Source organism: Falco cherrug, chromosome 1 (genome assembly GCF_023634085.1).
Source record: "Falco cherrug isolate bFalChe1 chromosome 1, bFalChe1.pri, whole genome shotgun sequence".
In the NCBI taxonomy this organism is placed as follows: domain Eukaryota; kingdom Metazoa; phylum Chordata; class Aves; order Falconiformes; family Falconidae; genus Falco; species Falco cherrug.
The window spans coordinates 40,545,895-40,572,280 of record NC_073697.1 but is presented as its reverse complement, the minus strand read 5'-3'; the positions used below and the strand labels follow the sequence as shown (position 1 = coordinate 40,572,280).

Here is a 26,386-nt window from a genome sequence, read left to right as displayed (position 1 = left end):
AGTCCACTTGATTTTACTGTCTTATTTAAGTTATTATTTATTCATTTAATTCATTTTATTTATTTAATTATTTAATAAAATTAAAATTAATTAATTACATTTATTTATTATTTAATAAAAGCTAAAGAGTGAACTTTTAATAAAAGCTAAAGTGTGAACTTTGTTTCTTTTACAACACTTATGTTGTTTTAGCCTTAATTTAATATGAATGTGCTTGTGTGCACTCAATCCAAGGTAATTTTATATCACCAGCTCTTTTTAATGTCAAATTATTTCTTTGCCAAAACAAAGTCTAAAATAGCATCAGCTCTTACTGGTTCAGAGACCCTTTTTGTGAAGAAGTCTGGCAGCAATTTTATATCCAGGAATTCGTGTTCCTTATGATTTCTATTAGTCTGCTCTTCAGTTCATAGCTAAGAAACTTTTTTCCCCAAATTGATGTTTTTCTGTCATTTTCCTCTGAATACCTATTTCATGTTTAATGTCTCGGTCCTTTCTCATGTTTGCAATAGCAGTTCTTTGTTACTTTGCTGCAGCTTTGTCATTCTTCTCCAGGAAGCCCACCTGCACGTCCTTTTGCTGGAGATATTTTTGTAGCTCAGCATATGCATGCTTTCCTCCTTTCTCACAGGAGCCTAGCAGTGTTGTTCGTTTGAGTGTGAGATAAAACCAGTTTTCTTCTGCATTCATTAACAACTGTTGGAGACCTGTCTGCATTTTGCATTCCTGAATGTAACAAACGGTGTGGTCTGCTTCACAGAATCCCAGAGAGGTTGAGGTTAGAAGGGGGACCTCTGGAGGTCATCTGTTCCAGCATCCTGCTCAAACAGGGACCCACTTGCCAAGGGACTTGAACAGGCAGTTTTTTAAGATGTCCAATGGTGGAGAATCGACAACCTCCCTGGGCAACCTGTGTGAGTGCTTGGTCACCCTCACAGTAAAAAAGTGTTTCTTGGTGTTCAGAGGGACCCTCCTGTGTTTATGCACAGTGCCTCTGGTCCTGTCACTGGGCACCACTGGCAAGAGCCTGGCTCTGTTCTCTTTGCATCTTCCCTTCAGGTGTTTATATACATTGAGATGTACCCTGAGCCTTCTTTTCTCCAGGCTGAGCAGTCCCAGCTCTCTCAGCCTTCCTTCACAGCAGAGATGGTCAAGTCCCTTCATCATCTTTGTGGCCCTTTGTTGGACACTGTCATAGAATCATCCTGTATGTCCATGTCTCTCTTGTACTGGAGAGTGTAGAACTGGACCCAGTACTCCAGATGTGGTCTTGCCAGTGCTGAGTAGATGAGAAAGGACCACCTGCCTCACCCTGCTGGCAATACTCCATGCATGGTAAGCAAGTACCATTGACAGTCTTTGCAGCAAGGGCATGTGTCTGGCTCATGTTCAATTTGGTGTTCACCAGGACTCCCAGGGCATTTCCTGCCAAGCTGTTTCTCAGCTGGGTGGCCCCCAGCACATGCTGGTGCTGAGGTTATTACTCCACAGGGGCAGAACTTTGCACTTCCCCTTGTTGAACTTTACAGGGTTCCTGTTGGCCCATTTCTCCAGCCTGCCAAGGTCCCAATGGATGGCAGCATGACCCTCTGGTAATCAGCCACTCCTGCCAGTTTGATGTCATCTGCAAACTTGCTGGGGGTACACAGCTTCATCATCCAGATCATTAATGAAGATGTTAAATAGCATCAGACCCAATATTGATTCTTGGGGTACACCACTAGCTATTGGCCTCCAACTAGACTTCATGCCACTGGCCACTACCCCCTGGATCCCTCACCTTTCCATCCCACTTCACTGTATCCTCATCCTGGCCCATATTTGCTAGGTCTGCCCTTGTGAGGGGTGTCCTGTCTTCTTCATAAGGTGCCTGTAACCATATAGATCTGCTTTTGGCTGGTATCACACTGTACTTGCAGTCCATTCACCATCTGGTGTAACAGCTGTCAGATTTGATACCCCATGAAAGCTTTTCCACACTGGATGCTAAGACTCTACAGTTGAACATTACGCTTCTCACACCACCCAGGTGTACTGCTTTAACTAATTTCTTTTCCCTTGCCATTCTGATGATGTTTTTCAGAGCAGGTGATGAGTAGGAGATTGTATTACAAAAAGTAATGGTTCCATAGAGGAAAAAACTAGGCAAAAGTCAGTAAAAAACGTATTACTGGTCTCTAGGAGTCACTGTGTCCTTTCAGGTCTTGTGCAATCTGCCATGGTGGATTGAGCTGCCCTCAATTGCCCTTAATTGCAGTCTGTGTTCCTACCTCTCCTTTCTGTACCTCTTCCCTATTTGCTTTCTCTGTTTTTCTTTCCTTTTTTGTAAAGTCTTGGCTCTCTGTAGAAGTTTATCTTCAATAAGGTAAAATAGAAGATGAATCATGGTGTGGATTTTTGGGACAAAGACTTCCTAGCAGTGAATCCTTGACTGGGGTTCACTACAAGTTTTAAAATAGAGCCATGGGGTGACTTCTCACTTCTTGACCTCTCTGCTTTCCTGACTGCTTTCTTCAGCACTTATCTCATGCTGTTTCTTCTCAGGAATAGTTTTTACTTCGACCTTTCCCATATTTCCTCTCTTCTTTTTCTAAGTGATGTCCCTTATTTCACTGCATAAAATAAACCCAACTGCACTTGGGTTTAGTCCCTCAGGGCAAGCTGACTCATTAATTAAAACTACATGTTGCAGTATGGCTGGGATGCAGACTGGGTTTTTTATCTCAGAGACTGCATCCCACAGTTTTGCTCATTGCAGTTACACTATTAAATTTCTTGCAGCTACAGAACATGTTTCAGTTTTCCTTTTGAAGTCAGAGTGGTTTTAATATAAGTATGATGAAGTCAGTGAAACTTCGCTACTGCCAGACTGTTGGAAAATGTTCTCTCCTTGTGTGTGTGTGCGCACATGTCACCTTGCAGCTTACACATGTGTGTGGTCTTTTCCTGTGCAGTGGAGCATGTCCAGCTGGTGTTTTGGGGTTGGTTTGTTTGACTATCGTAAGCAATCATTGTAGGTACACTCATTTATCCTGGCTTATTTTCAACTTAGATACAGTTGATGTATCTAACCAGAAATGTTTGCGTATATACAAAATCTTACAACGGAAAACTTTAGAAATGCACAGTCTTTACTGCAGGGCAATTATTCTACTGTCCACTTTATATTATTTTTAAATATTAGAAACTTTGTTCTGAAGTCCTTGATTTAAATCTGTCTTGGTTTCCCTCTCTTCTTGCCTGTTAAAATCTTGACTTGGAGAGTATAAATGCTCTTTTGTGTCAGAGATAGCTGTGTCCCTGCCAGCGATGGATTCTGACATTTTTTCCCCCCCCTTGCTCCACCTCTCTTCAAAACCACTTCAAGTTGTTGGGGATTTTTTTCCTTAAGTATATTGGTTTAGGATGTCTTCCCTTGCCTGCTTTAATAACTTGAAATGATTATTTTGTAAAATAACTAAAGCTGCAAAATACAGAAAGCCTTCAAAGTACAGCACTCTGCTTCCTAATACCTCCTATCTGTGTGGTTTCTGAGTATGAAAGCTACGTTGTGGAGTTCACTTAAAACCTTAGCTTGCCAAGCTTTTTTGAAAACCCAGGTAAGGTCTTGTTGAAAAAGTCTTATTTCCATTCTGTGTTTCTTGCAGCTCCTCTCTGCTAACAAACTTTGCCTGGTGTGGCCACAGTGACTTTTAAGTGTTGTGCAAACCACAGCTGTTCACCTTTCTCTCTTGTGCTTGGAAAGTGCTGCTCTAAATACACTTTATCTTCCACCAAACTGAGAGTGCACCCTTTAGAAAAGGGTATTAGTGCATGTTGCTAGGATTGATGTTTTTCTGTAGTCATGTAAATGTAATGTGATCTTTTTCCCCACATTTTTTTCTGTTTTCTTAAACTTTGTTGCAAGTTTGCTTTGTTAGTCTTTCAAAATACATCTCAGATTAGAGAAGAGCTATAGAATACAAATAATTAGCTGTACAATATTACACTAAGAAGCAAGGAAATTCCATGCAGAAACTTTCAGAGCACTTCTCTTCATGGGTTGCAATCCAGCCAAAAGTCAGCTCATGCAGGGGTGAAACTTCAGTTCTGGAGCTGACAAGCAGTAAATGGTGAGAATTTGAAACTCCCTTTGATACTAGTGTAAATGTCAGCAGTTTTTAACAATGTTTAAACTAGCATGGATTTACCTGGAGAAGATCACAGTGAGCCACTCTGCTGAATGCACAGGGGGTGAAAATTAAGAGTTGCTAAGAAAGCTAATAACTTCAGCCCAGTTTTAATGGCTGTAAGCTTTCTGCTCCATTACAGATTAGTGTTGATGGTGTTTTCTACCACACACTAAATACAAACTTGTGTTCTTGACTTTTTCATACCCAAACTATTGTTTTCATTACCATTCTATCCCGTTTGATTTTAGATTCTCTTCTCCCAGATTCAGAGCCCTCGCAATGAAGCCTTTTGAATTGATCTCTGCGTTCTGAGTATATGTAAGACGCCTAGGAGCTGATTAAGGAAAAACCACAGTTTGTAATTGTATCATTAACTGGCAATTGCCTCCTCTCTTTCCCTCGCGTTGGTTGAAGTATTTTAATTTGAATGTGCTTAAACGTTAATTATGAGCCAAATGCTTCAAGGAACAAAAAGAGGCGAATGGATTTTGCAGCCTTCTGCATACAAAATATACCATTCACAAAATCTCACTAGATATTCACTATGTATTGTTTGCTTGGCAATTCATCATCATGTTGGGCTTCAAAAAAGTGTCACCGTGACTACGTAGCATTGCTGCACATGCTGCTTGGTGGAGAGTGGCAATGGCATTAGACAGCTTACGCTGTTTGAGGACTGGAAGTAATTGATAACTGTTGGGAAGTTTTTAAGTGACTTAAATTGTTGCCTTCCACTCTGATTTTGTGAAGATTGTAGTGGAAAAATAGCTAAAATTGCCTCTGCCGTCTACATTTTTTAGTTTCTCAAACTTCTGCATGGGCTGTTGAAGCTTTTTTTTGGGTTCGTCCAGCTGATTTATTTCAGGACTGTGGGTCTATACAGTCTCTTCTAAAGCTTTATTCCTTTCTAGGTGGAAAGCAAATGCACTGTGGATAGCTTAATTCAGTCACATAATGTGTTGCCATAACTATTCTTGATATTTCAATATACGCTGTTTACCATGATAGGAAAATATTTCTGAACCCACTCAAAATGTTGAATTGCTGTCTAGTTCATCTGCTGAATTTGTGAATGGTGAACCGAAAGGTGGAAACGATTCATCTCCCTGAAACTGATCGCTGCTTTCCAAGGAGCTGCCAAAAGTTCAAGCACAGAAGCTATAACAAATGGGATACCTGAAAACTGAGGACAGCCTCAAATGTGCTGTAATTAAATCAGCCTTTCGTTTGCAGCACTTTCTGTCAGTGACGGGCCTGGGTGAGTGTCACTAACCTGTGTGTATACACTGGCACATCGGTGGGTTACACAGTGTGCCTGCTGCTGTGTGTGCAGGAACCATAGTTTGCGTGGTCCCAAAGAATGAGATGTAAACAGTTACGTGCAAACCTCTTGGTTCATGTATCTTTAATGAACTACCTTTCATTGGGGCCCTCCCATCACTGCCTTATATTGCTTTTGTTGTCTTACTGTTGGCACAGACATTGCCAGGATGCCTGCGTCCAGGTTTTGAAGCAAAATCTACGTTTTAGTGTTCCAGTTAAGAGCTGCACTACTGTGATTGAATAAGATTTCAAATAGATAAGGGAGTACAATTCTGCTCTGAATAAAGCTTTCAGAAATGACACTTTCTTGGATTCAGGTGCTTTGTATATTAGACCTGTGACTACTGATTTTGATACATTTTTATGACCTTTTCTTCTTTCCGTAGTTGTTAGTCTAAGGGAACAGCCTAAGCTCTGTTTATTCCCATGCATCAGAAGACTTCTGCTCTGCCTCTCGTTGCAACTAAAGTGTTTGCTCTGGGATTGTATTATGTTCACTAATGGCCGCCTTTGACCTTTAAAACAGTTCCCACTGGTTTACAGTGATACACTGAAATTGTATGTAGGAATGTAAGTGAGCAGATTCTCTTCACATCTATTTGGCTTTGCAGAGCTGGCAGTAATGTTGTAAATGTGTCTTTTTTTTAAGCCAGTAGATATTTCCTGTGGTAGTATGTAGGCAAAGTTCACGAGGAGCCATATGCTGCTGGTGTCAGCTAGATTTCAGAGTAGAGATGAATTATAAACTAGACTGAGATTCTTCTAAGGAATGGCTCTGCGGCTGATTAAAGCACGCTCATTTTCTCTTATGCTGAATGTAGCTGTTTAAGTGGGAAATAGTAGCCTGTATTTCATAAAGTGCCAGGAATTACATTCCTAAAAAGACTTCACAGTCCTCAGACAAAGCTCTTACTCTGATCTTTATCATTGTTATCTTAATGTTTCATGGTTCTCGTGTCTAGCAGTATGCAAATATTGAAGTCTTCCCAAGTTCTTATTTTTCAAAGGAGATCTCCTTCATTAAAGCAGCTTTGCATTAAATTTCTTCTTCTGATACTCTTTGCCTGTCCTGCGGTTTTTATTGGCAATGTTACTCATAAAACAGGTGGTCTCCATTAGCATGAATCTTAATACCAGTTTCAATTAAGCTTTAATTTTACTTGCCATTCGGTGTTTAATGTGGTTCAGGAAGCATTTGTTTTCTTACAGAGCTAAATGATGGGTGACACTTTGCTACAGCCAAGGAAAGCTTTAGGGTACCCTTAGCTCCTGGCAGGTGAGGAAGGCAGTACCCCTAGCTCAAAAACAGAGCTGGAGGAATGCTGGATCCCACGCTTCCACCTACCTTTTATTTTCAGCTTTCAACCTCTTTAAAGTGACATGAATGTTGCCAGCAGTGATGCTCTCTAGGGTTACCTCTTTGAGGTTTACAACCTAACTAAAAAGGCTTTGATAATGCACATGATAGGATAGGGTGAAGAAACTGTACCGCGGTTAAAAAGCAGGGTCTTTAACTGACTCTGATACCCTGATTTGTCTCTGGAGGAAACACTGGGTATGTGATACAGGGCATAAATATCCCTGAGGACTGGACGTGGCCCATGGAGGTTTCCAGCCTTTCTCTAAATTAATGTTGTTCTGTAATCAAAAGCCACAGGCTAATTGAATGAAAGCTCTCAGTAAGGGTAAAGGGAAAGGAAAAAATGGCTTTGTTGTTGGCCAAAGAGAACAAAATACATATAGATAGCTAGTTATTGCTTTGATAAAATAATTGTCAGCTTGAAACTGTACTGAGGATGATGATCTTGATAGTTTTCCTGCCAGGTCCTCAGTGTGCCTCATGCACCTTTAATGAGGGATAGATGTAGGTGCGGAGATATAATCATCTGTGGCTCTCTGGGACCTTTCTGTTCCAAAAATGTTCTTTTTCTTTTGTTTCTGAAAGCACTGGAATGCCAAAGTTGTTTGCTAATGATGTCCCTTGCCTTTATTTAGATATAACTGCAGGTGCTTTTGAGCCTCTTTTGCTGCATCTCTCTTGCTGAGGCGAGAGGTTTACTTGAAACTGAACAATGAAACGTAAATCAATTTGTTAATCTGATGAAATTTGCGGTTGAATGTAATTACTTTTGGAGACATGCAATTACACGCTGATTTTTCAGAACAGGCAAACTGACATCTTCTGCTGGGGACGGAAAGATTTAAAACAGAACGGTTAAATGATACTTTAAAACATGAAACAGCTGCTTCCTTTTTATCTGCTCCTGCCTTCTTATTTTTGGCATCAAGCGATGACATTTTTCTCCTTTTAGAAGTTGTTCCCTTTCATATTAAGTAGTACTTTTGTTAACAGCTTCTGAAATCCTTAAAAATGAGGGTTTCTCTCAAAGGCAGTTAACTCTTGCTACAATGTGTTGCAACTTCAGTCCTTTTTACTGGCGGTGATGACTTCAGCAACCTTGAAAATTGCACGTTAAACTTTGCCCATGTGCTGCATTGGTGCATGGGATGTTTATCCTTTTACCCAGCCATTGAAGTTGTGGGGGTTTATATCTACAACTTGAGCTCTCCAGGGATGAACTGTAGGAATTCACGTATCTTTGTTTGTGAGGTGTATTGTCATATCTTCACACAGCATTGGAAGTCTGCTCGTGTGGCTGTTGCAAAACTTTAGCTGCATAAATGAGAAAAGTTATAGGGAGAACGGAGAGACATAGACTGAGATTCAGATTTAATAATACCAGGAGGATTTTTTAGGATGGGGTTTTTTTTAGATATGAGAGTAAGATATGTATGGATTGTCTTAGCTTTAAGGAAACTCATCTTTTTTTTTTTTTTTTTTTTTTCTTTCCTTTTAAGATGCAGGGCTGGAAAGCATAATATAAAAAAAGAAATGCAGAATTAACTTTCTATGGAAGCAAAGTCTGCGGTAGGCAATTAGTTTCTCCTGGGTGAGGCCTAGAGTGATGATGTGCTGTTTGCTTGCAGTTGCTTTACTTCTGTGCTGAATAGCTCTTGAAAATACAGTATGCCACTGCTGAATGTAAATGTAAACCCTCAAGTTCAAATATATTTCAGAAAACAAGCAATGTGGGCCATTGCTGGGAAGCTTTTACAGCTACCAAAAGAGCTAGTTATATTTCCTTATACGAAAGCTTACTTAAAAGAGTCACAAGAATAATAAGCAGAGCTAATGAAGAGGAGGAAAGTGCACTGCCAATAAAATACAAGAAGCCAGCATACTCAAATGCAACAGTAGATATAGCCTGGCTGGAACCATGGGGGAAAAATATATGCTGTACTAACATGGGGTGACAAAACCAAAAAGCCTCTGGCTTGTTTAGCTAACAGACATGAAGATGCAGCCACCAGCACTCAAGTGACAGTTCTCAGATGGCTCTGCAGGGCTGCTTTTGTTGAAAACAAACCATTCCTGGAATGCGGCTAAAACTTTTTCTCCTCTCGCTTAGTTTCATGACTTTGGATTATTAAGATTTTCTTTTCCTTTTTTTTTTTTTTAATTTTCTTTTTATCATATTTGCAAATCTTGCTCACAGCAGTTTTGGCAAGCATGGCAAGCAGTGTGGAGAGCTGGGGTCAGGGTGGTGTAGTACTATCACAGCCCTCTATAATAATGAATTTATGGGATGACTGGAGTTTTTTGTTGTTTGGGGTTTTTTTCGAAATTTTTTTTTTCTTAATTAAGAGTGTCATGTATAGTTATTTCTTAAAACAGCATTTTGCATGCAAGACTAGCACCATCCTGGTTCCTACACCTGCTCCCAAAGTATCTTTAAATTATATTAATAATTTTACTATGGAGATTGAAATAAATCACAGTAGATTGATTTGTCAGTTCAGTGTTTTACTGGGAAGTTCTTAATGACAAAATGGTGAAATACATGTTCTAGAAAGCCTTTAGTGATAGATAATAACTACCTGTCCTTTTTTGATGCTAATATAAGTGCTTATATATATGTATATACACACACACTCTTATAGGTTGCTAATTTCTCCCTACCTATCAGTATGCGGTTTTTTTCATGTTAAGATTTTTGTAATACAAATTCATAGCCGAGGCTCTCAACAAATAAAACCTTGATGAGTAAAACAGCCCAGCCTGTGATTTCTGACTTCATAACTCTTTCAAAACTGTTACTGATACTGTGTGACGAGGCAGCCCTTTGATCACAGCCCTTACACCAGCTCACATACTCTGCACTCCACAGCATCAAGCTTCCTTCCAAAGTACCTGATGTTTTTTCTTTGGTTTTATGTTGGAAAAATAGATCAGGCTGCTAGTCCTGCAGCTGATGGGTGTGCAGTGAGAAGAACTGTGTTCATTAAAGCTCCCAGCATTTCGTTTCATAACTAGGCTAGTGCATCATTTAAAAAATCCTAAAATGGGTTGAACTTCGAGTTATTGTGCATATCTTTGGGTTTTCTGTCTTCTTGTTTGTTGAAACTAAGTTTGTTGGGTTTTTTGTTATTGCCGTTTCATGTAGTAATGAGACATCAGGTTTGAAACAGCGTGTGGCTTTGGTATTGCATAATAATGTGAGAAATGTTGGTACTAAAAGGTGTTTTTATTTAGTTATTTATATAAATATGAACTTATTTTACTTTGAAGAATATATATAGTTTATATAATATATAAAAATATAAGTACTTATTACTACTTATATAGACTTATTGCTACTTTGTTAAGGATGTAAAATCCTTAGAATTTCTGTCTGCAGCTGGCATATCGTAAACATTTCACGATGCAGATTGATAAATGTTTTAAACCTCGTATCCCTTATGATCCTTAAAAGAAGTCACTGCTTCCTTGGAGAAGGAGGCAGCACTTTTTTTTTTCACTAATACCACTGCAACAGCAAGCTCTGTCTTGCATGTATTTCCAGTGTTTTGTCTGGTCAGAAGTGATGCAAGACATAAGATTTTGCCCATTTCCATCTGTCAGCTATTTTGCAGCCTAAAAAAAATTTAGAAATTGCTAATATGTATTTAGTGGCTTTACTCTTCTTTCTGTTCTTGGTTCCCTCGTGTACTTACATTGCAAACTCTTTAGGAAAACAAGTTTTATTGCTTGTACACATTTGGCACGCAAGTAATGGTAGACTGTAAAGCTCATCTTTTTGCTGGAGTTTCAGGATCTGAGGCAGTGTTTTGAGCTGTGTGCGGAAGTTTTAATTTTTTCCATGTTGAAACTCTCTAGAAGTAGTCGGTATGCTGACAAACATAACTTATCCTGCACGCAGATGGTGTCAGAGCTCTGCTCAGCATGAAGCCATAGAACTGGATCTTTCACAAATGCATCCACACAGCAGCTTCTGATACTGGAGGGAGCTACTTGAAGACCTTGCAACTGGGAAGAGTGGAGTGTTTTAATACTAGCAACTCGCTTTCTATGTCTAGTTGTGGCATTTTTATTTTTCACAGTTTTTTTCAAAGTAGCTCAAAACTGCCTTGTCTCCAGAATAACTGCTGCAGTTGCGTATAAATCAAAATCCATCTAGGAGTACAGCAGCATTTTCCTCTTAAAAGATTTCTAAAGCAACAAGAAAGCTCACTCTAACTGAAAAGTTACTTGCTGCTGCAAATTATAACCTCTTTTCTTCTTTCTGTGGTATGAGCAAACTGCTTGGTGCTTTGTGAGTAAGCTGAGCCTTGCTGCTGGGACTTGTCTCGGGGCGCCGGGCTGAGCTTGCAGTACCTGCTTCCCCTGCCAGCCACCCGCCAGCTCTCAGGCACTCAGGCTAACACGAGTGCAGTATTCCTGCTGCCAAGTTCAAGATAACTCGAAACAGCTTTGCAGCGTAAACACATCTGAGGTCCAGTATAAGGGTTGATACTTTATATAGGTTTTCAGAAAGTCTCCTCTTTGGGAACTTCAAACCAAGCAGTGGAAAATGTGCACTTTTTTCCTTTTTTTTTAATGAGGGATTTTATTGCATTGTTTTTCTCAGCTGAATTCCTCTTAAAGGAGTGAATTCCTTACCTGCATTTCATTTAATAAGCAAGACCTTTTAGCAGAAAGGGGTTTTTTTCCCCTCTAATTAAACATTTAAAGTAGAAATGGCACAAAGTTTTTGTGCAGGGGTTGAGAAGGTGCTGTTGCTTAGACATCGTAGAATTAAAACAGGCAATGTATAGAATTGGTCCAAGAATCCCTTTTCAGGTGACTTCTACCAAACCTGTAGGTCAGTCTTCAAGGTTAGGTGTGGACAAGGGTTTGTAAGCAACGAGAAATCCCTTCTTAGACAAAAAGGAGCACTCTGGTAGTGAGTTCTTTGGGGGCAGAAGCAATGTGACAACATCTCTCTTCTATACTTTTTTTTTTTACCCTTTTCCTTTTGAATTCCAGTCATAAAATTTGCATTCAAAGGTATTCAGCTGGACACCGTACCACTGCCTAGCTTTTGAGAGGCTAATGGTAAGTAAAGATTTTTGTCCACCAGCAGCATGTGAGGTTGGGAGTCTTGACCATTTGATTGTTTCCAAGCCCTTGAAATAAGTTAAAGGAGTTTCTTTTCTGTAACTGAAGTCTGTTTACTGCTAGCAGTGATTAATGTTGTTAGTCTGTGTCTCCACTTGATGATAGTAATTTGCCTGAACTTAATTGCTGTTATTATGGAATACATGATTTTTAGCTTAGTCTTAAGAGTGAGTTAGTATGTAAAAATTCACCAGATTTCAACAGGTTGAAACAATGAACAACAGTTCAGTTGTTTGCAAGAACCCAAATGAGAAGGGATTATTTGTGTGCTGTGCTCTTTGCTTTGGGGAGGGATTGCACCTGAAGCTTGGGGGAGTTGAAGTGCACCTTAGGGAGATCTTCCCCATGGAAATCTACCTTACTGAGAATTTAATTATAACTTGGCCATCTCAGCTCATTGGATGTACTACTCACCCTCTTAACTGTTGGAAGTTCTCTCAAACTTTACAAAGCCAATGGGTTTTTTTGCTGAGGTTATTTTAGCAGTGGCTACCTGAATTTTCAGCTTCACCTTGGCTGCTGTGCCTACAGAGTCGCCTGCAAGAATGGCCTCCTTGCTGCAGGGCAACACACAGGACTTTGGAGGAAAGCTACCATCTTGTAGATCAGCCTGGGAAGTTGCACTTTGCATTTCTGGGGCAGAACTATAGGTGTGAATTCCTTCTTTAACCCTCCTTAGAGGCTACTTAACTCCTGGTTGAAATTAATAGTTGGGTCAGTACCTCTTCACCCGTTGCAGTGAGGTTTATCAGAAATTCTTTCACAATTGTTAAAATCCAGCCACAAGTGTGCCGCTGTTCACAGCAGGCACAAGAGCAGGAGCTCTCAGGAAGCAGCACCCAGCGACTGACCCCAAACTCCAGTGTCAAAAGCGAGTTTACAGGGCTGTGAATTCTTGCTTCTATTTTCCTACAGCTTAACACCACCACTGGTGCCTGCACAACCTGCGGCATTCGCTACCACTGCAGTGCTACCTTTGTTGTTAACTTCAGCTGCTCCCTCTTGTTGCCATATAGGGCCTTTTGTTTTGTATTTATTTTTAGCTTCTTTTTATTTTTCTCTCCTGCAAAATTGCTACAGTAACCTCCAGCTACCTTACCACTCTTCTCTTGCATGACCATTTCCACCTTCAGCATGTGGACAGGATGGAGTGTGAATGCAGCAGAGGTCTGCGGGAATGCATGGTCTTTGGTTTTAAGGTATTTTCCTGGCATTTAGGGAAACTGGAGTTTTTTCTGTCCCTGCCTCAGGTTTCTTGTGGCATTTGGTAGTGTGTTATTGTGACGAGTAGGTTGCGGGATCTGGTCTGAGATGGCTGTTCCATTTATGGGACTTCCCAGGATATTGTTTGCTAGTGCACTTTAAATTCAGGTGAGCGTCACTGTTCAACACCTGCCTGCTTATTGAACAAATACTTCCCGTTTGTGAGATTTGTGTGGTAATTTTTCTGATGCAGAGCAGTGGGGGACTAAATCTTAAGCACTATTTTTAATTTAGAGACAGCTATGCCTGTGTTTGCTCTGCACAGCAATTCGAGAGGTCGCATGGGGAGACAAAGCATATGTAATTGGCATTTCTGAGCCAACTTCTGACTGCAGCCAATTAGCTGAGAAGTGACAATTTGTGACTACTGCAGTAAGGCAGCACAGTATTGCAATATAAATCGATTTCCATCTCGGTGTAAGTTCAGAAGTGAACTAGTTTTTATATTTGCACAGTATCAAGTGTTTGTGCCATAAAGCTCAATAGCTTAGTTAATATTGCAGCAAATGAGAAGTCATTTATCTCTTTCATTGGTCATTCATACAGGAGCAACGTGGCTCATAGTAGTAGGTTTGAAAATGAAATTTTAGTGGAGATTTTATTTTTACTTGTTGTAGAACTTAAATCTGAGCGTGTGAACCTCTTCAGCACCAAGTTGGCCAGAAGTTTTTCTTCTACGAATATAGAGCAGCAGTCTGTTGAGTGTGCTTGGATGCAGATTATTTTTTGAGCTTCTGATGAGCAATGAGCAAGTCTTTTAATGCAAGCAGGAACAGATTGATCTAGATTTAATGTCTGTGACCTTTTTGCTTTCTTTGATCTTCCTCTCCTGGACCTTTAGCTGTCAGATCAGCTGGTGTTGTGGCTGTGGATGGTTACCCCTTACTCATATTTGTCAGCTTTCAACTGAGCATCACAGGTCCTCCTGACATCCACACCTACACCATCAGGTCTATTACAAATACGCTGGGATCTCCCACCTCTGATTCATGCTCTGCTACAACTTGTTGAGTGTCACAGTTTTTCAAGTTACAAATAATTGCTGTAAGACCCTTCCTTCTCTCAAACTTACAGTTTCACTTTTCTATCTAGAGAATCTTTCCCTGCAAACAGGTTGTTCTTGCAGCTTTTGAGGACTTACAGTGCTTGTCAGCTTAAATATTCTTCCTAACCTCAAAATTTGGATGTAGTCTTGCTGTTTGCTTAAAATAGATCCATGATGCCTCTGAATGTCCTGCGTCTGTTGTGTGGCATCACATTGCACAGGGGTGCAGTGGCTGTGACCAGGGTACGGATCCACCTGAAAGCTGGCTTAGCAAAGAGTAGTTTTCAGCTGCATTGGGTTGTGTGACCTGATTGACTATACAGCTGCAAATATACTGTGCACACTTGCTGGGTCATGGGAAATAAGGGAAGAAACGGTTAAAAGGAGAGTATGGGTACACACGTGGGCACCAGCAGCACTTATGGAAGGCTTAAAATGCTGGTGAAATCATGGTCTATAATAAGCTTTGCTTTGTTGCCTTAGGGATGCAAGTATCTTGTATTTTTTCAGAGTAGATGTCTTGTTCTGCACTTAACATAAACGCTGCACAGGGGCACAGAGTTGTAATGCTTCTCCTCCCTTTTGGAGGTTCAGCAGACACATTTTGCTTCCAAATTTCTTCATTCACTGACATTTGTATTCTGTTATCCATTTATTAAATTGCCAAACTGTACTTGGTACAGCCAAATTCAGATGGTTTGGGTTTAGATTAAGGTGGGGTGTAATGCTACTCATCCCTTTTCCAGGTGAAGGTGGACCAAGGGCAACTGATGCCCTTGCATCCAAAAAGAAACTGTCTCTTAGGATGCTGTGGCATAAGGCTCCCAAAAGAAAACTGGTATATGTTCTCCTTCTAGACCAGCAACAATCAGAACAAGGTTTGTTATGGTATTTTAAGAAGATCATGGTTTCTTTCAGCAATTGATCATCCTATGGCATTTGCCTGTTACCTTTTGTACCTAGATTGCTAATATAATGTTTTTGTTCTCTAACATTTTGTGACATGTTAGCCCACATTGATTGTCCCTAGGATCCACCATCATGAAAAGAGGTAAAGAAACAGCAGGTGTTAATGAGCTTATTGTTTCCAGGGGTGATACACAACATTAACGCAGGGGATGGGTAGTCCTGACTTAGCCTGCTTTTTTGTATTTTGTGGTTCACTCCACAGTCTGATCTGAAAGGTACAATTATAATAATGACACATTCCCTCTGTACCTATATTGTAGTGGTGGGGCACGTTGGTCAGGTCTCTGACTTGATTTGGTTGCCTTTCTAGATTCCTACAGATGAATTTATCCGATTCATCTTAGTCAAGTTTGTGGATTTGTATTTTGGGGTGGGGAGAACGGGGATGCAGACTGTTAAACCTGCTTATCAGGGTTATAGCATGAGCTTTTCCTGCGCTTTGCCACTCTGCATGAGACTTAAAAAAATTAAAGTCTACTTTTAAGCTTACCACCACATCAAAGAGGTTTGCAAGAGGGAGGCAAAGTGGTTCTTGTAAGCGCGAATCCTGGATTTTAATTTTTTCCATTCAGGGACGTTCTTCTTCCATCATTTTCCTTGAATCATCTGAGCTTTTAACACTGGGGTGTACTGACCCAGTTCCAGTCTCTGTTTCTTGACACTGAAAGCAGTTTTAGTACATCAGTAGCCACTTCCTTTTTGTTGCTCAACATCTGGTCCAACATCCGTGTGTCTTACCAGAAACATAGCTGCATTTGGTCCAGCAGTGTGCCGTGATGTTCAATGCCTAAACATGGCCCCACAGTGCCATGCGGATGGCAGATGGGATGTAGGACCTATCTCTAGGGGCCCACATCCTTCTGGAGCAGCAGCTGGGGGCCAGGTGAGGTGTCCCAGGGCAGTTGAATGGCAATAGGTTATCCCTGTTTGGGTAATGAATGGAGCTTACAATGGAGCATCTATGAAACCAAGGGCAAGGATGCACTGTGGAAATTTGAACCATCTAAATGTAGGGGTCTACAAATAGGTGTTTTCATGGGCCAGAAGTGTTTAAGGTCCCATTATAGATGGAGACTTAGATACAGAACTGTTCAGGTAATCGTGTACTAGACACGTACACTGGCCAGCTGAATCACAGGTGAGATCTCCATTGAGTGTAAAAGGATGATAGGCATATCCTTCTGAGTTCCTCTATTTAGATGTCTTAAACTGTGTCTGAATCCCATAAATCTCATCTCTAGAGGTGAAGAGATACTTCCTTCTGAAAAGGTGTCCTGGGAGCTCACATCTCTGAGACAATTTGAGAGCCACCTGTCCAAACAGGGTCATCTTTCCCTGCTCCTCCCTTGGGTCGCTGCTGAGTTTGCCTTATCCCTCCATGAGCAGTCAGCTCAAAAATACCAGCCAAAAGCTGTGCATTCCTATGGTTAGCTCTTGGCTGGCTTAATGACTTGCCTTGGCTCATTACGGATGTTCACAGAACACATGAAGCAGCAGCAGCAGCATGTGGCAGAGCCGAGACCACCTTTTAGGTGGTGGAGCTGGATTGCTGGGTTGGCTGGGTTCTCCTGAAACCTCATCGCCGAGGCTGTTGGAGTTGGCTCGCTGCTGCTGTTGAGGAGAGAGCACCACCAACAATACGGGTTTTCTGCCATGTGTTTCACTGGAGCACATAGTACTTGTTTTTAAAGGAGAACTGAAAGAGGGAATGGTGTTTCTCTTAAGCAGAAGAGCAGTATTTCCCCCCCTTGCTATCATAGAGGGCAAAATTAATGTTTTGATGACTTTGACATCAGTCAAGAACACTTAAAAACCATTTGTTTTTCAGCAGGTCCTTTGACAGAAGCGCAGGCACTCAGCATTCAGGCCACACGGCTCCCTCTTACTGTTGTCTGTATTCTCCAAGGTCAGATTGAATTCTTGCCTCTAACCGTTTAAAAAAAAAAAAAAAAAAAAAAAAGGCAGAGGCAGTGGAGGTGCAGAGGAAGAAACAGAGGAAGATGTACATAAATGTCACCTGCAGCTTGTTTGGCAGTTGGCTTTCTCTCTTTGGAAGCCCATGGAGTTCCCAGCCTTTCAACCTTACGTGCTGCTGCTTTGTTTGTTAACTTTGCCGCTGGAGCTATATTGAAATAAAAAGCAAAGCAGCCTGAAATCTCTGAATTTCTGTGGGTTTCAGTGCTGTGTGGTCCCGCAGATTTTCAAAACACAAGTGCTGGTGCATTCTCCCACCTGCTAGGTGAGGTTAATGGATCTAGCAGTAGGGACCTTTTGATATCTTCTGAATTCACAGCAAGCACCACACTCCAGTAGCCTTCCTCACATTGTGCCTTCTCTGTTGTACTTCTCTGGTTTCATAAGTTAATTAGACTTTTCTTTTTCTCTCCTTTAAATTCTATTCTAGGAGTATGTCCTGTTCAAAACACCATTTCCCGTTTCCCTTTTTCTCATCCGTAACATTGAAGTAGGGTTGAAAAGAAAGGCAGCACTGAAGTGAATTGAGTCACTTAAGTGGAGAAGGGCAAAAATACAGCATGTGAATAGTCCTGAATTGTTAGCAGGGAAAGAAAAGCTGTAGAAACAAAGTTTTTTGTGTTTTCACAAGCATTTAGATACCCAAAATGTACCAAATTATGGCATGAAAACGCCATACTTGAAATGTTCTTCAGTACATTGGCAGTTCTTCAGTTAACAAGGTTAGATTAGGAGTACTAATGTTATGTATAATATTGGAAATTATTTGGGTTTGGAGAGAGATTTGCCCCATCCCCATTGTGGGTTATAGTTTGGCTTCTTTTTCTGTAAAACAACAGTAACTTTCAGCACAAGTAAAAACAGTTTTGTTGTGATGATTTGTCTGTAAATCTGCTTGTTACAGGTAAGCGAGAGGAATTACTCATATTTGTTTCTTGCTGTATTTAATGAAAAAAAATATTCTGTGGAATTTCTCTTTGAGTCAGTGATACTAATTTTTGTTAGTGCTGTGTGAAATTCAAGTACTTTTTAATCAGTTCAAAGCACTTGTAAATGAAGAGAATGGAGGCTTAAATAACTTCAGCTATGGTCGCCCTTACAGGCTTAAAGTGAACCTGTTTCGAAATAAGAAGTTGAGCAAGAGTCAGGTGGACCTATTTTTGTATAAAATTTTTCTCAAGTTTCTCTCCTCTTGAAGCGTAGACTTGGGTACTAATGCAAACCAGTTCCTGGTGTGTAATCGTCCCAATTTGTTTGTCAAAATTTATATCGGTCATAGGCTGTAGTTTAACACCCAGAAGCATTTTGAGTTTGAAATACCAACTGGTACTGCAGTGTCAATTGGGATCCAGCTGCGTTTCCTTTACTCAGAATATTTTGTGGCCAAGCGCTTTACCGTTAACTCCTTTGAAATGTATGCATACGGATTTCAAAAATAGTGCACTTCTTGATGTTGGTGGCTAGTTAGAGGTAGCTGAATTTTCTTCTTGGCTTAATATTTTATGCTAATCAAATGATAAAGAAGGCAAAGCTCTTAATTATACATTTTGTCAGTCCAGATAGCCAGCTATTTTTGTTCATCTGGAAAGTAGCCCAATTTATTTGGTACTTCAAATGATGTGGCCTTAAAAAAACATGATAGGCTGGTAAGATTTTTCAGATCCCTTTTCAGAACAGATAAACACAAGCTTTATAATCTTCTCTGGAATTCATGTAATTAATTTTCTAATCTGTTTTGGTCTTAACTACTGAATGATTATTCCTAAAAACACACTATAAAACATCCTGGAACGGTCACGAATGTTACACGAGGTACACGCCAGTTTCACACAGTTATGCTGCTTATTCCTTTGGTACAAAATTAGGTTTTTGAGAACGGATAAATGAATCTTCTACTGTCATATAAACTTAATTAAAAATCCATACCGCTAAGAAATTTGCGCCATATTTTTCCTATATCAGAATGAACAGTCTAATTTTAACAGCTATTTCTAACCAAACTTTCTATGTAACTGAATTAATTAAGTCTTAGGAACAGATTATATTAGGGGAAATTAAGCTCTAAGTAAGCAAACCATTAACAATTATGGTACTAAATTGCCTGTGACACAGATTGGTCAGGTTTAATAGCATAAAGTGTTTTCAGCTTGTGAGAAGTAAATTGAAGAAACCAACCTACGCTTTTTTTTTTAATCCATGTATGAGGTGAAGATCCTCAGTTGGTCTTTGCAAGAGAAGAGCTTCATCAGATAGGTAAAAAACCCACCACTGGTAAAGCATTTCTAGTGCTTCTGTGTGAAGCAAACCCAAATTTTCCTTCTCTGTTTTATTTATTTCCTGCAATTGTGTTCTCAAAAACTGAGAAGCCCTTCCCTGGTGGCTGTTTAGAGATGAGTCTCATGAATCTTTCATGGAATCTGTCCTTTTTTAAAATCAGCAGATACTTGTTTCTTCTTCCAATTGGAGCAAGCTTTGGCTTCCACCACAGAATCTGGTCCTAACAAACATCTGCAGAGGACAGGCCCGTTGTGGATTTCTTTGTGCTTTTAATTTTCTTTTTCTACAAAGGGATTTTTAAATATAAGTTGTTGATACATAATAAGGTCTTTGTTTTGAAATGCATCTTTTATAGTCAGGCAGCATCACAGTTATTGTCAGATCATAATTCTATATACTGGATATATTACAAGTTTGTATTTGGGGATGTGCTCTTTTAGTAAGGAAATTCTTTGCCTTAAAGAAATGCCAGAATAGTTAGGCGAATATAAAACCACCTCAGTTACCATGCAGTGAATTAGAAAATAAAAAGTGAAATCATACTTACTCTCGTTTTTCTAATGAGAAAGCTGTTGGGAAGCACTTTATAAGGAAAAAAATCAGCAAGAAACTGTCTTTTCTTGTCTTTTGCAGGCAGTAATATTTAGGTCACAAGCATCTGGTCTGCAGGTTTCAAGTCAGCTTTCCAGCAAAACCAAAGCTGTACACTGTAAAGGAGCTTTCAGATCAAGAGCATTTCAATTTCAATATATTTATAAGAAAATTATTTTGGTCAGCTTCCATATCCCAAGTTACAATGGATATTTAAAGCAAATATGATGATAGAAGGTGTTCTAGAGCAACAGAAGTCCAAGTGATAACTGATTTTGTATATAGTAATTATTTTTGGAATGTGACTGTTGCTGGGTGGAGAGATTTATATTTATGCTAATGGTACCATTTTATTTGGGGGTGGGGGGCGTGGAAGGAAATAACAAATGACACCCTAAATGAATTTAATATCCGTGGAAGAATCACAGATTCATAGAAAAAATAAATCGAGCTTTCCCTAGAAAGCTTTTGTAAGTGCAGATTTCAGTTTAGTTTTGCTAGAAATTCAGTTACTTCATGAAAGAGTTAATGTCCTGTTGTGGTGCTGAGATTGATAGTCAGAGGAAATAGGAGGTACCTGGAAAGAACTTCTGATTCCTAATATTGCAGAAGTTGCCTTTCTGTTGGTTTGCCTCCCCTCTGCTTTGTTATTTTTAACCGGGCTCCCTAATCTTTCCTTTTGCCTCTAACCACCTCCCAATTTCCTGCTCACTTCTTCCCTCTGTGTTTTGTCCAAAATATTCGGTTGTTTTCCACTTTTCTTTGCAGTTTGAGTGGATTGCAGGAAAGTGAGTTAAGATGAATGCCATAGCTGTTTTTACAGTATCTATTATCTTCTGTGTTTCATGCCTTTTTGCTGCTCTCTGTGTAAGTTACTTATTCAAGTAGATTTTTATGTATTAATAGTTTGAATAGGAGCCTGTGTTTTGTATTTCTAAATGTTGTGCTTTGGGTTGCTGTGTATACAATAATTAAAGGTGCTCTGTATTTAGCTCTATGAAACTTCTGTATTCGAACTTTTTGGACTAGTGTTTCCTCCAAGGCAGTTAATGTGCACTGAAGACTGTTCCTTAAACATTGCCAGGAGAGAGAGGTGTTACTTGTTTAGGTTCATTTTTTGGATAAATGATTTCAAAGTAATGCTGTTAGTTTACTTCTTTTCCCTTAGAATATTTCACTGCTCTTTCAAAACAGTGATCAAAAATGTTAATTGATTTAACTAAAGACATATTTCATTGTAATTTTTTTATTTCAGCAACAATGCATCTGAAATATGAATTTTCTTTTCACGAAGTAATAGAAAGCATTTACTTTTCTTTTGCAGATTGCATTCTCACAACACAGCAACTTTATGGACCTGGTACAGTTCTTTGTGACATTTTTCAGGTACTTTTCATTTAAGACAGCTAAATATTTCTTCTCTAGGAAAGATGTTTGGGTTTTGTTTTTCAGTGTAGTGTTTGGTGTTTTGTTTTGTTTTTTTTACTTAAATATTCTGCTTATGTTGCAGCCTTGAAAATGGAAATCTCTACTATATTTGAAGTATTTAATTGGGAAATACGTCAAGAAAATTGTCTGCCTGTCTTGGCAAATACATCCCGTCCCTATGCATGCAGGGAGAGGGAGATTTGGGGGTGGGGGAGGTATTTGAAATGGAGAAGTTACTTTTAAAATGGTATAGAAGGCATCTTCTGAGTTACCACATCACACAAATAATGTATAACTTACAGAAATTGCATATCTTCACATATTGTCAGGCACAAACCATAAATTAAGGAAGTGATAATGCGAAGAGTTAAGCCTGGACTAATTTCAAACTCTTTAGGTAGCACCTTTTGATTTTTAAACTGAACTCTGAAAAGATGTCAAGTTAAATACCCTTCTGTCCTTTATTAACTGCTTGGTAAAGTGCATTTCTTGGTGTAAAGCAAACTGATAATTCCCTAGGAGTTGGAGCCAACAGAAGCTATTTCAATATTTGTTTCTTCTTCCATCCTCCAAAAAAAGTATAGCACTAACAAAGGGGTTAGATGTCTCCCGAAGCAGAACAGACCATCCCTTTAAGGTTTCAAAATCAAATGTGTTAGCCTCTATTTTAGGAACTGTTAATATTCCACAAATATAAAGCAGTACTTGATCAATAAGGAGAAGTCCCTCAGGAGGGATATACATGGAGTAAACAGTACTCCAGATCTTACAACCTGTTTTAAAGTAGGCAATATTATGCCCATTGTAAAATGAGCAGCAGGAATGATATCTTGCTTTAGATTCCATATTAAATTTAATTAAAGGACGGAGCACCAGATGGGTCCTTCAGACAAGTGGTTTATAATTTATTTTTTTTTTTACTATGTAGCTTTTACAGAGTTGAGTGTGCTTTAATACAATCCCAGATAAACAGCAGGCTTGAACCACCACCTTGTTTGCATTGATATGGTGTAAGCGTTAACGACTGGATCAGACTTAAGCGTTTGTTCTGCTGAATACATCATGGTAAAGGTCTTCCCTAAAAGTCTTTGTGGCAGAGTTAATTACTTACAAGGAGAATGAATAGGGAAGCAGTTTCTTTTTAGTGGCATAAGATCAATCCAAACTTAAAAGGTATCCATTAGGTTTTTACAGCCCCAGATCCACCTGTGTATGAGAGTTTGAAACTCTTCAATAGGAGTGATTTCTCCAGTTCCATTATTGGAAGAAAATCACAGTTTGAAGCAGGAGATATGTGTGTTGTATCTCAACAAGCACATGCAGCTGCGAGTGTGTGTCCAAAAGTTAGGTAGATTTAAGAGTCAGCAGTGGTTCTCCTTCCCTCCCTCAGTGCTGTCACATGGATCTTGAGAAGTAATGTTGCAGTATTATTTAGCATCCCAACATGCCAGACGAATAAGAACGTGTATACTTGGGAGAAGACAGTTTATTGGTATTTTCCAGCCAAGCATTTATAATGCATTAAAAATTCTTCGATTCTTTAACTGTAACTACTGCTAAGTTCCTCTCACAGCATTTTATTTTACAGTTGCTATAACTTGCTAAACAACCAGCATATTAGAACAGCATGATTCATCTCTGCTGTTTGTAGGGGAAACTCTGGAAATGCTTGCATTTTTAATGCTCTTGGGTGCGTTTCATAATTACAGTTGAATCCAAGTTAGACCATAAATAAGTAATATCTGATAGCCCCCTGTGATGTTAATGAGATAGAATTGGCTGAAAATTTGCACACTAAGTAGAGGCAATGAAAATGCTTTCTGCAAAGCCTAAAGACAGTTGGCAAAACCCCCTTTGAGCTGTAGGCCACCCCTAACTCGAAAACTGAGGTACCTGTAAACTCTTTGAGTATAATGGACACAAAAAGAGTCTTTGTCCTAGGAAATGGATGTTTAGAATGACTTTCTATTAGCACATTCAGAGGTCTTTATTTTGCTATTCTGCAGGGAATTTTGACATTTTTTTCTGTGCTGGTCATGTGGCACATTTCCATCTCCTAGAAGCCACCTTCTCCACTTCATTGTAACCTAAACATGCTCTTCTGCCATGCAGCTGGAAGAAACAGCTGTGCTTTGAGTTGCACAGAGAACCACCCAGGGAAACGGGGGTGGGTGGGTGTTAGATTTTCAGTTGCGTTGCTGACATTTGTGATGATTTAGGTCAAGCTGGTCGTTCCAATGGGCACTGGAATGCAAGCTGGATTGCCAGACTCCAGCACTGCTGAATTTATGGAGTATCACAGGCACTGGCTGGACTGACTCTGGGAAGCACACAGCATCACAGAGAAGCCAGGAGCCTGGCCGTGTGTTTAAACAACATCAGGCAGTGCGGAGCAGGACGAAACATGACTGCTGGATTTGGTTGCCATTTAATTTAAGAGCTGGGTGGGCTACTGTGGGTCAGAGACAGGGTGCCTCACATTTAGAGGTGCTGTTAGGCTCTGGGAGCTCCTTCAGGAGCTGGTATTCTGCTTGAAGCCAGGCATGTGGCTGTATGTTACCATTATTTTATTTTGCAACACGTTAACGTTTTATTTTAAGCAAAGAAAATGTCAGTGGATAAAGGTTGAGTAGAATGGTGAAGTTATGGGGTCATTAATATTGCATTATAATTGGAGCCACAGGCAAAATGATACTCTAACCGTTGTTAACCTTTGCAAAGCTAAATGAGATTCAAGCAAACTATTTTTTTCTGTTTCCTCCTCTCTGCTTTTCATAACACAGGTCTTTAATTTACAAATTTTGCTGTTGTTTTTCAGCAGATAGTTTGAGCTGTTTTGACAGTCTCTAGTAAACATTGTTCTTAGTATCTGTGGTTCCTTATCTTCCAAAAAATCTGTGTAAGCCACCACACCTATCTATAATACGTATTTCTTACCAGTGTACTTTTACATACACGAGGTGTAAAAATATTTGTGGCCTTCTAAACTCATACTGCTGCCCAGTGATCCTTCTCCCCCCCCCCTTTTTTTTTTTTTTTTACAAAAACCAAATGCATCTATATTTGTTCTGTGCTCCTGTGCTTTCTTGGCCAGTTCTGTAGAGGCTTACAAGAGGAGTATTAAGAACAGTTTGAATGAAATAAGGATGTGTAAGCACTGCAAGAACCAGCAGAACAGGAGTTGAAAGCACAGCTGTATTCTAGCTGGTGACACAGCTGGCTGTGAAGCAGTCAAGGATCACGCTGGTAACCTTGCAGCTAGGCAGGAGGACAGCTCTTGCACCAAAACTAGGAAGGTGGCAGCAAGGTCACAGCATGTCACTACTGCCATTCCTTTTCCTAGTGTAGCAGCCCTAAGAAACTCAAAATGAGGAGGTATTGACTAACAGACTTGCCTAGAGGGTCGGAAGTGTGAACAAAACTGAAAACATTGGGTCCTGCCAAAGAAGCTGGTGAGCCCTATGTGGTATAAAAGATCTATAAACCCCAGAAACCAGGCTTGCTGTCTCCAGGAATGAAGCCAGGAGATGTGGTGAGGACCTGCCAGCCAGAATCCCTTGTCCTTTTTGAGGAACGGAAGCAATGTTGGCCAGACCAGCTGGGCAATACATTTGGCATTCACGAGTGTGAGAGTGTGAATCAGTATAATCATTTTTTCTCTGAGATTTTGTTAAATCTAATCACCTTCAGCCTGGAGAAGGCTCTGGGGAGACCTTATTGTGGTCTTTAAATGCTTAAAGGGGGCTTATATGAAAGGTGGAGATAGACTACTCAGTAGGGCCTCTAGCGATAGGACAAGGGGTAACAGTTACAAACTAAAAGAGGGTAGCTTCGGACTAGATGTAAGGAAGAAATTTTAAAAAACTAGGGTGCTGAGACACTGGCACAGGCTGCCCAGAGAGGTGGGAGATGCCCCATCCCTGGAAACATTCAAGGCCAAGTTGGACAGGGCTTTTGAGCAACCTGATCTGGTTGCAGATGTCCCTGTTCATGGCAGGGGGTTGGATTAGATGACTTTTGCCAGTCCTTTCCAACCCAAACCATTCTATGATTCTGCAGTCTCATCCTGAGCTTTGTTACACTGATTTACCATATACCTCTGGTGTCTTCTACTGTGCTTCTGTTTTGTGTCCTCACATGCACCATTCATCCTATTTCTTGACTGGAGTATGTCTTGTCTTTCCTATCTACCTTTGAAACGTCCTTCTAGGGGGGTTCAGTGCTGACTCTTTCTGGTCCCACCGTGGTGTTACAATGTCTTAGAGAAATGGGTGTATTTCACAAATGGAACAAAAGTCGCCAGTTTTGTGTTTTCACGGTAGCACATCAAACCTCACGTGCCTCTACTAAGGTCTGAATATCAAATACTGTAATTTTAGTTTGGTACAAATAATTGGACCTGTTCCTCAGAAAAACTTTAGAGGCAGTGGTATTTGTCTCCGTGCAACAGTCAGGCAGATGGTTTAATGTGCCATGTATTATTTTTCTTGGCTGTAAGCATTCGCCCGGTGTTTTCAATAAGTGGGAATGGCTTGTTGCAATAATTCAAATCTGGAGTTGTGCTGCAGATTTTTTACTTTTTGTTTACTAAACAATTTATTACTGCAGCACAAGTGGCATCATTACTAAATATGTGCCTAAAATATAGTCGGAATCCTTTAATCCTTTCCCCTCCCCGCCCCCCCCCCCCCCCCCATACAGACACGCACACTGCCTCCAAGGAAGAGTTTGGCACTATCTTAGCATTGTTTCTAACAAGGTGAAGAAGCTTAACACCTCAGCATCCATGACTTCCTTCTTTCCATGTTGTCCTAATCACTCTTTACATTGTTGTCCACAGTAGTC

General features: G+C 40.0%; 1 protein-coding gene across 3 annotated transcripts in view; it reads left to right on the top strand.

Annotated features, from left to right (window-relative positions):
- Nucleotides 1-26,386, top strand: part of ATRN (attractin) — a 156,843-nt gene that overhangs the window by 91,713 nt on the left and 38,744 nt on the right. The window contains exons 25-26 of one of the 3 annotated variants that reach the window (XR_008735201.1): nt 4,436-5,430; nt 21,438-21,499. Coding sequence is in view for 1 of the 3 variants with exons in the window: in XM_055727074.1 (XP_055583049.1) it covers nt 21,438-21,499 (62 nt within the window). In the remaining 2 variants the exon portion in view is untranslated. Of the gene's footprint in view, nt 1-4,420; nt 5,431-21,437; nt 21,500-26,386 lie in introns of those variants that run through there. The other 2 variants (XR_008735187.1, XM_055727074.1) reach the window with 2 other exon arrangements.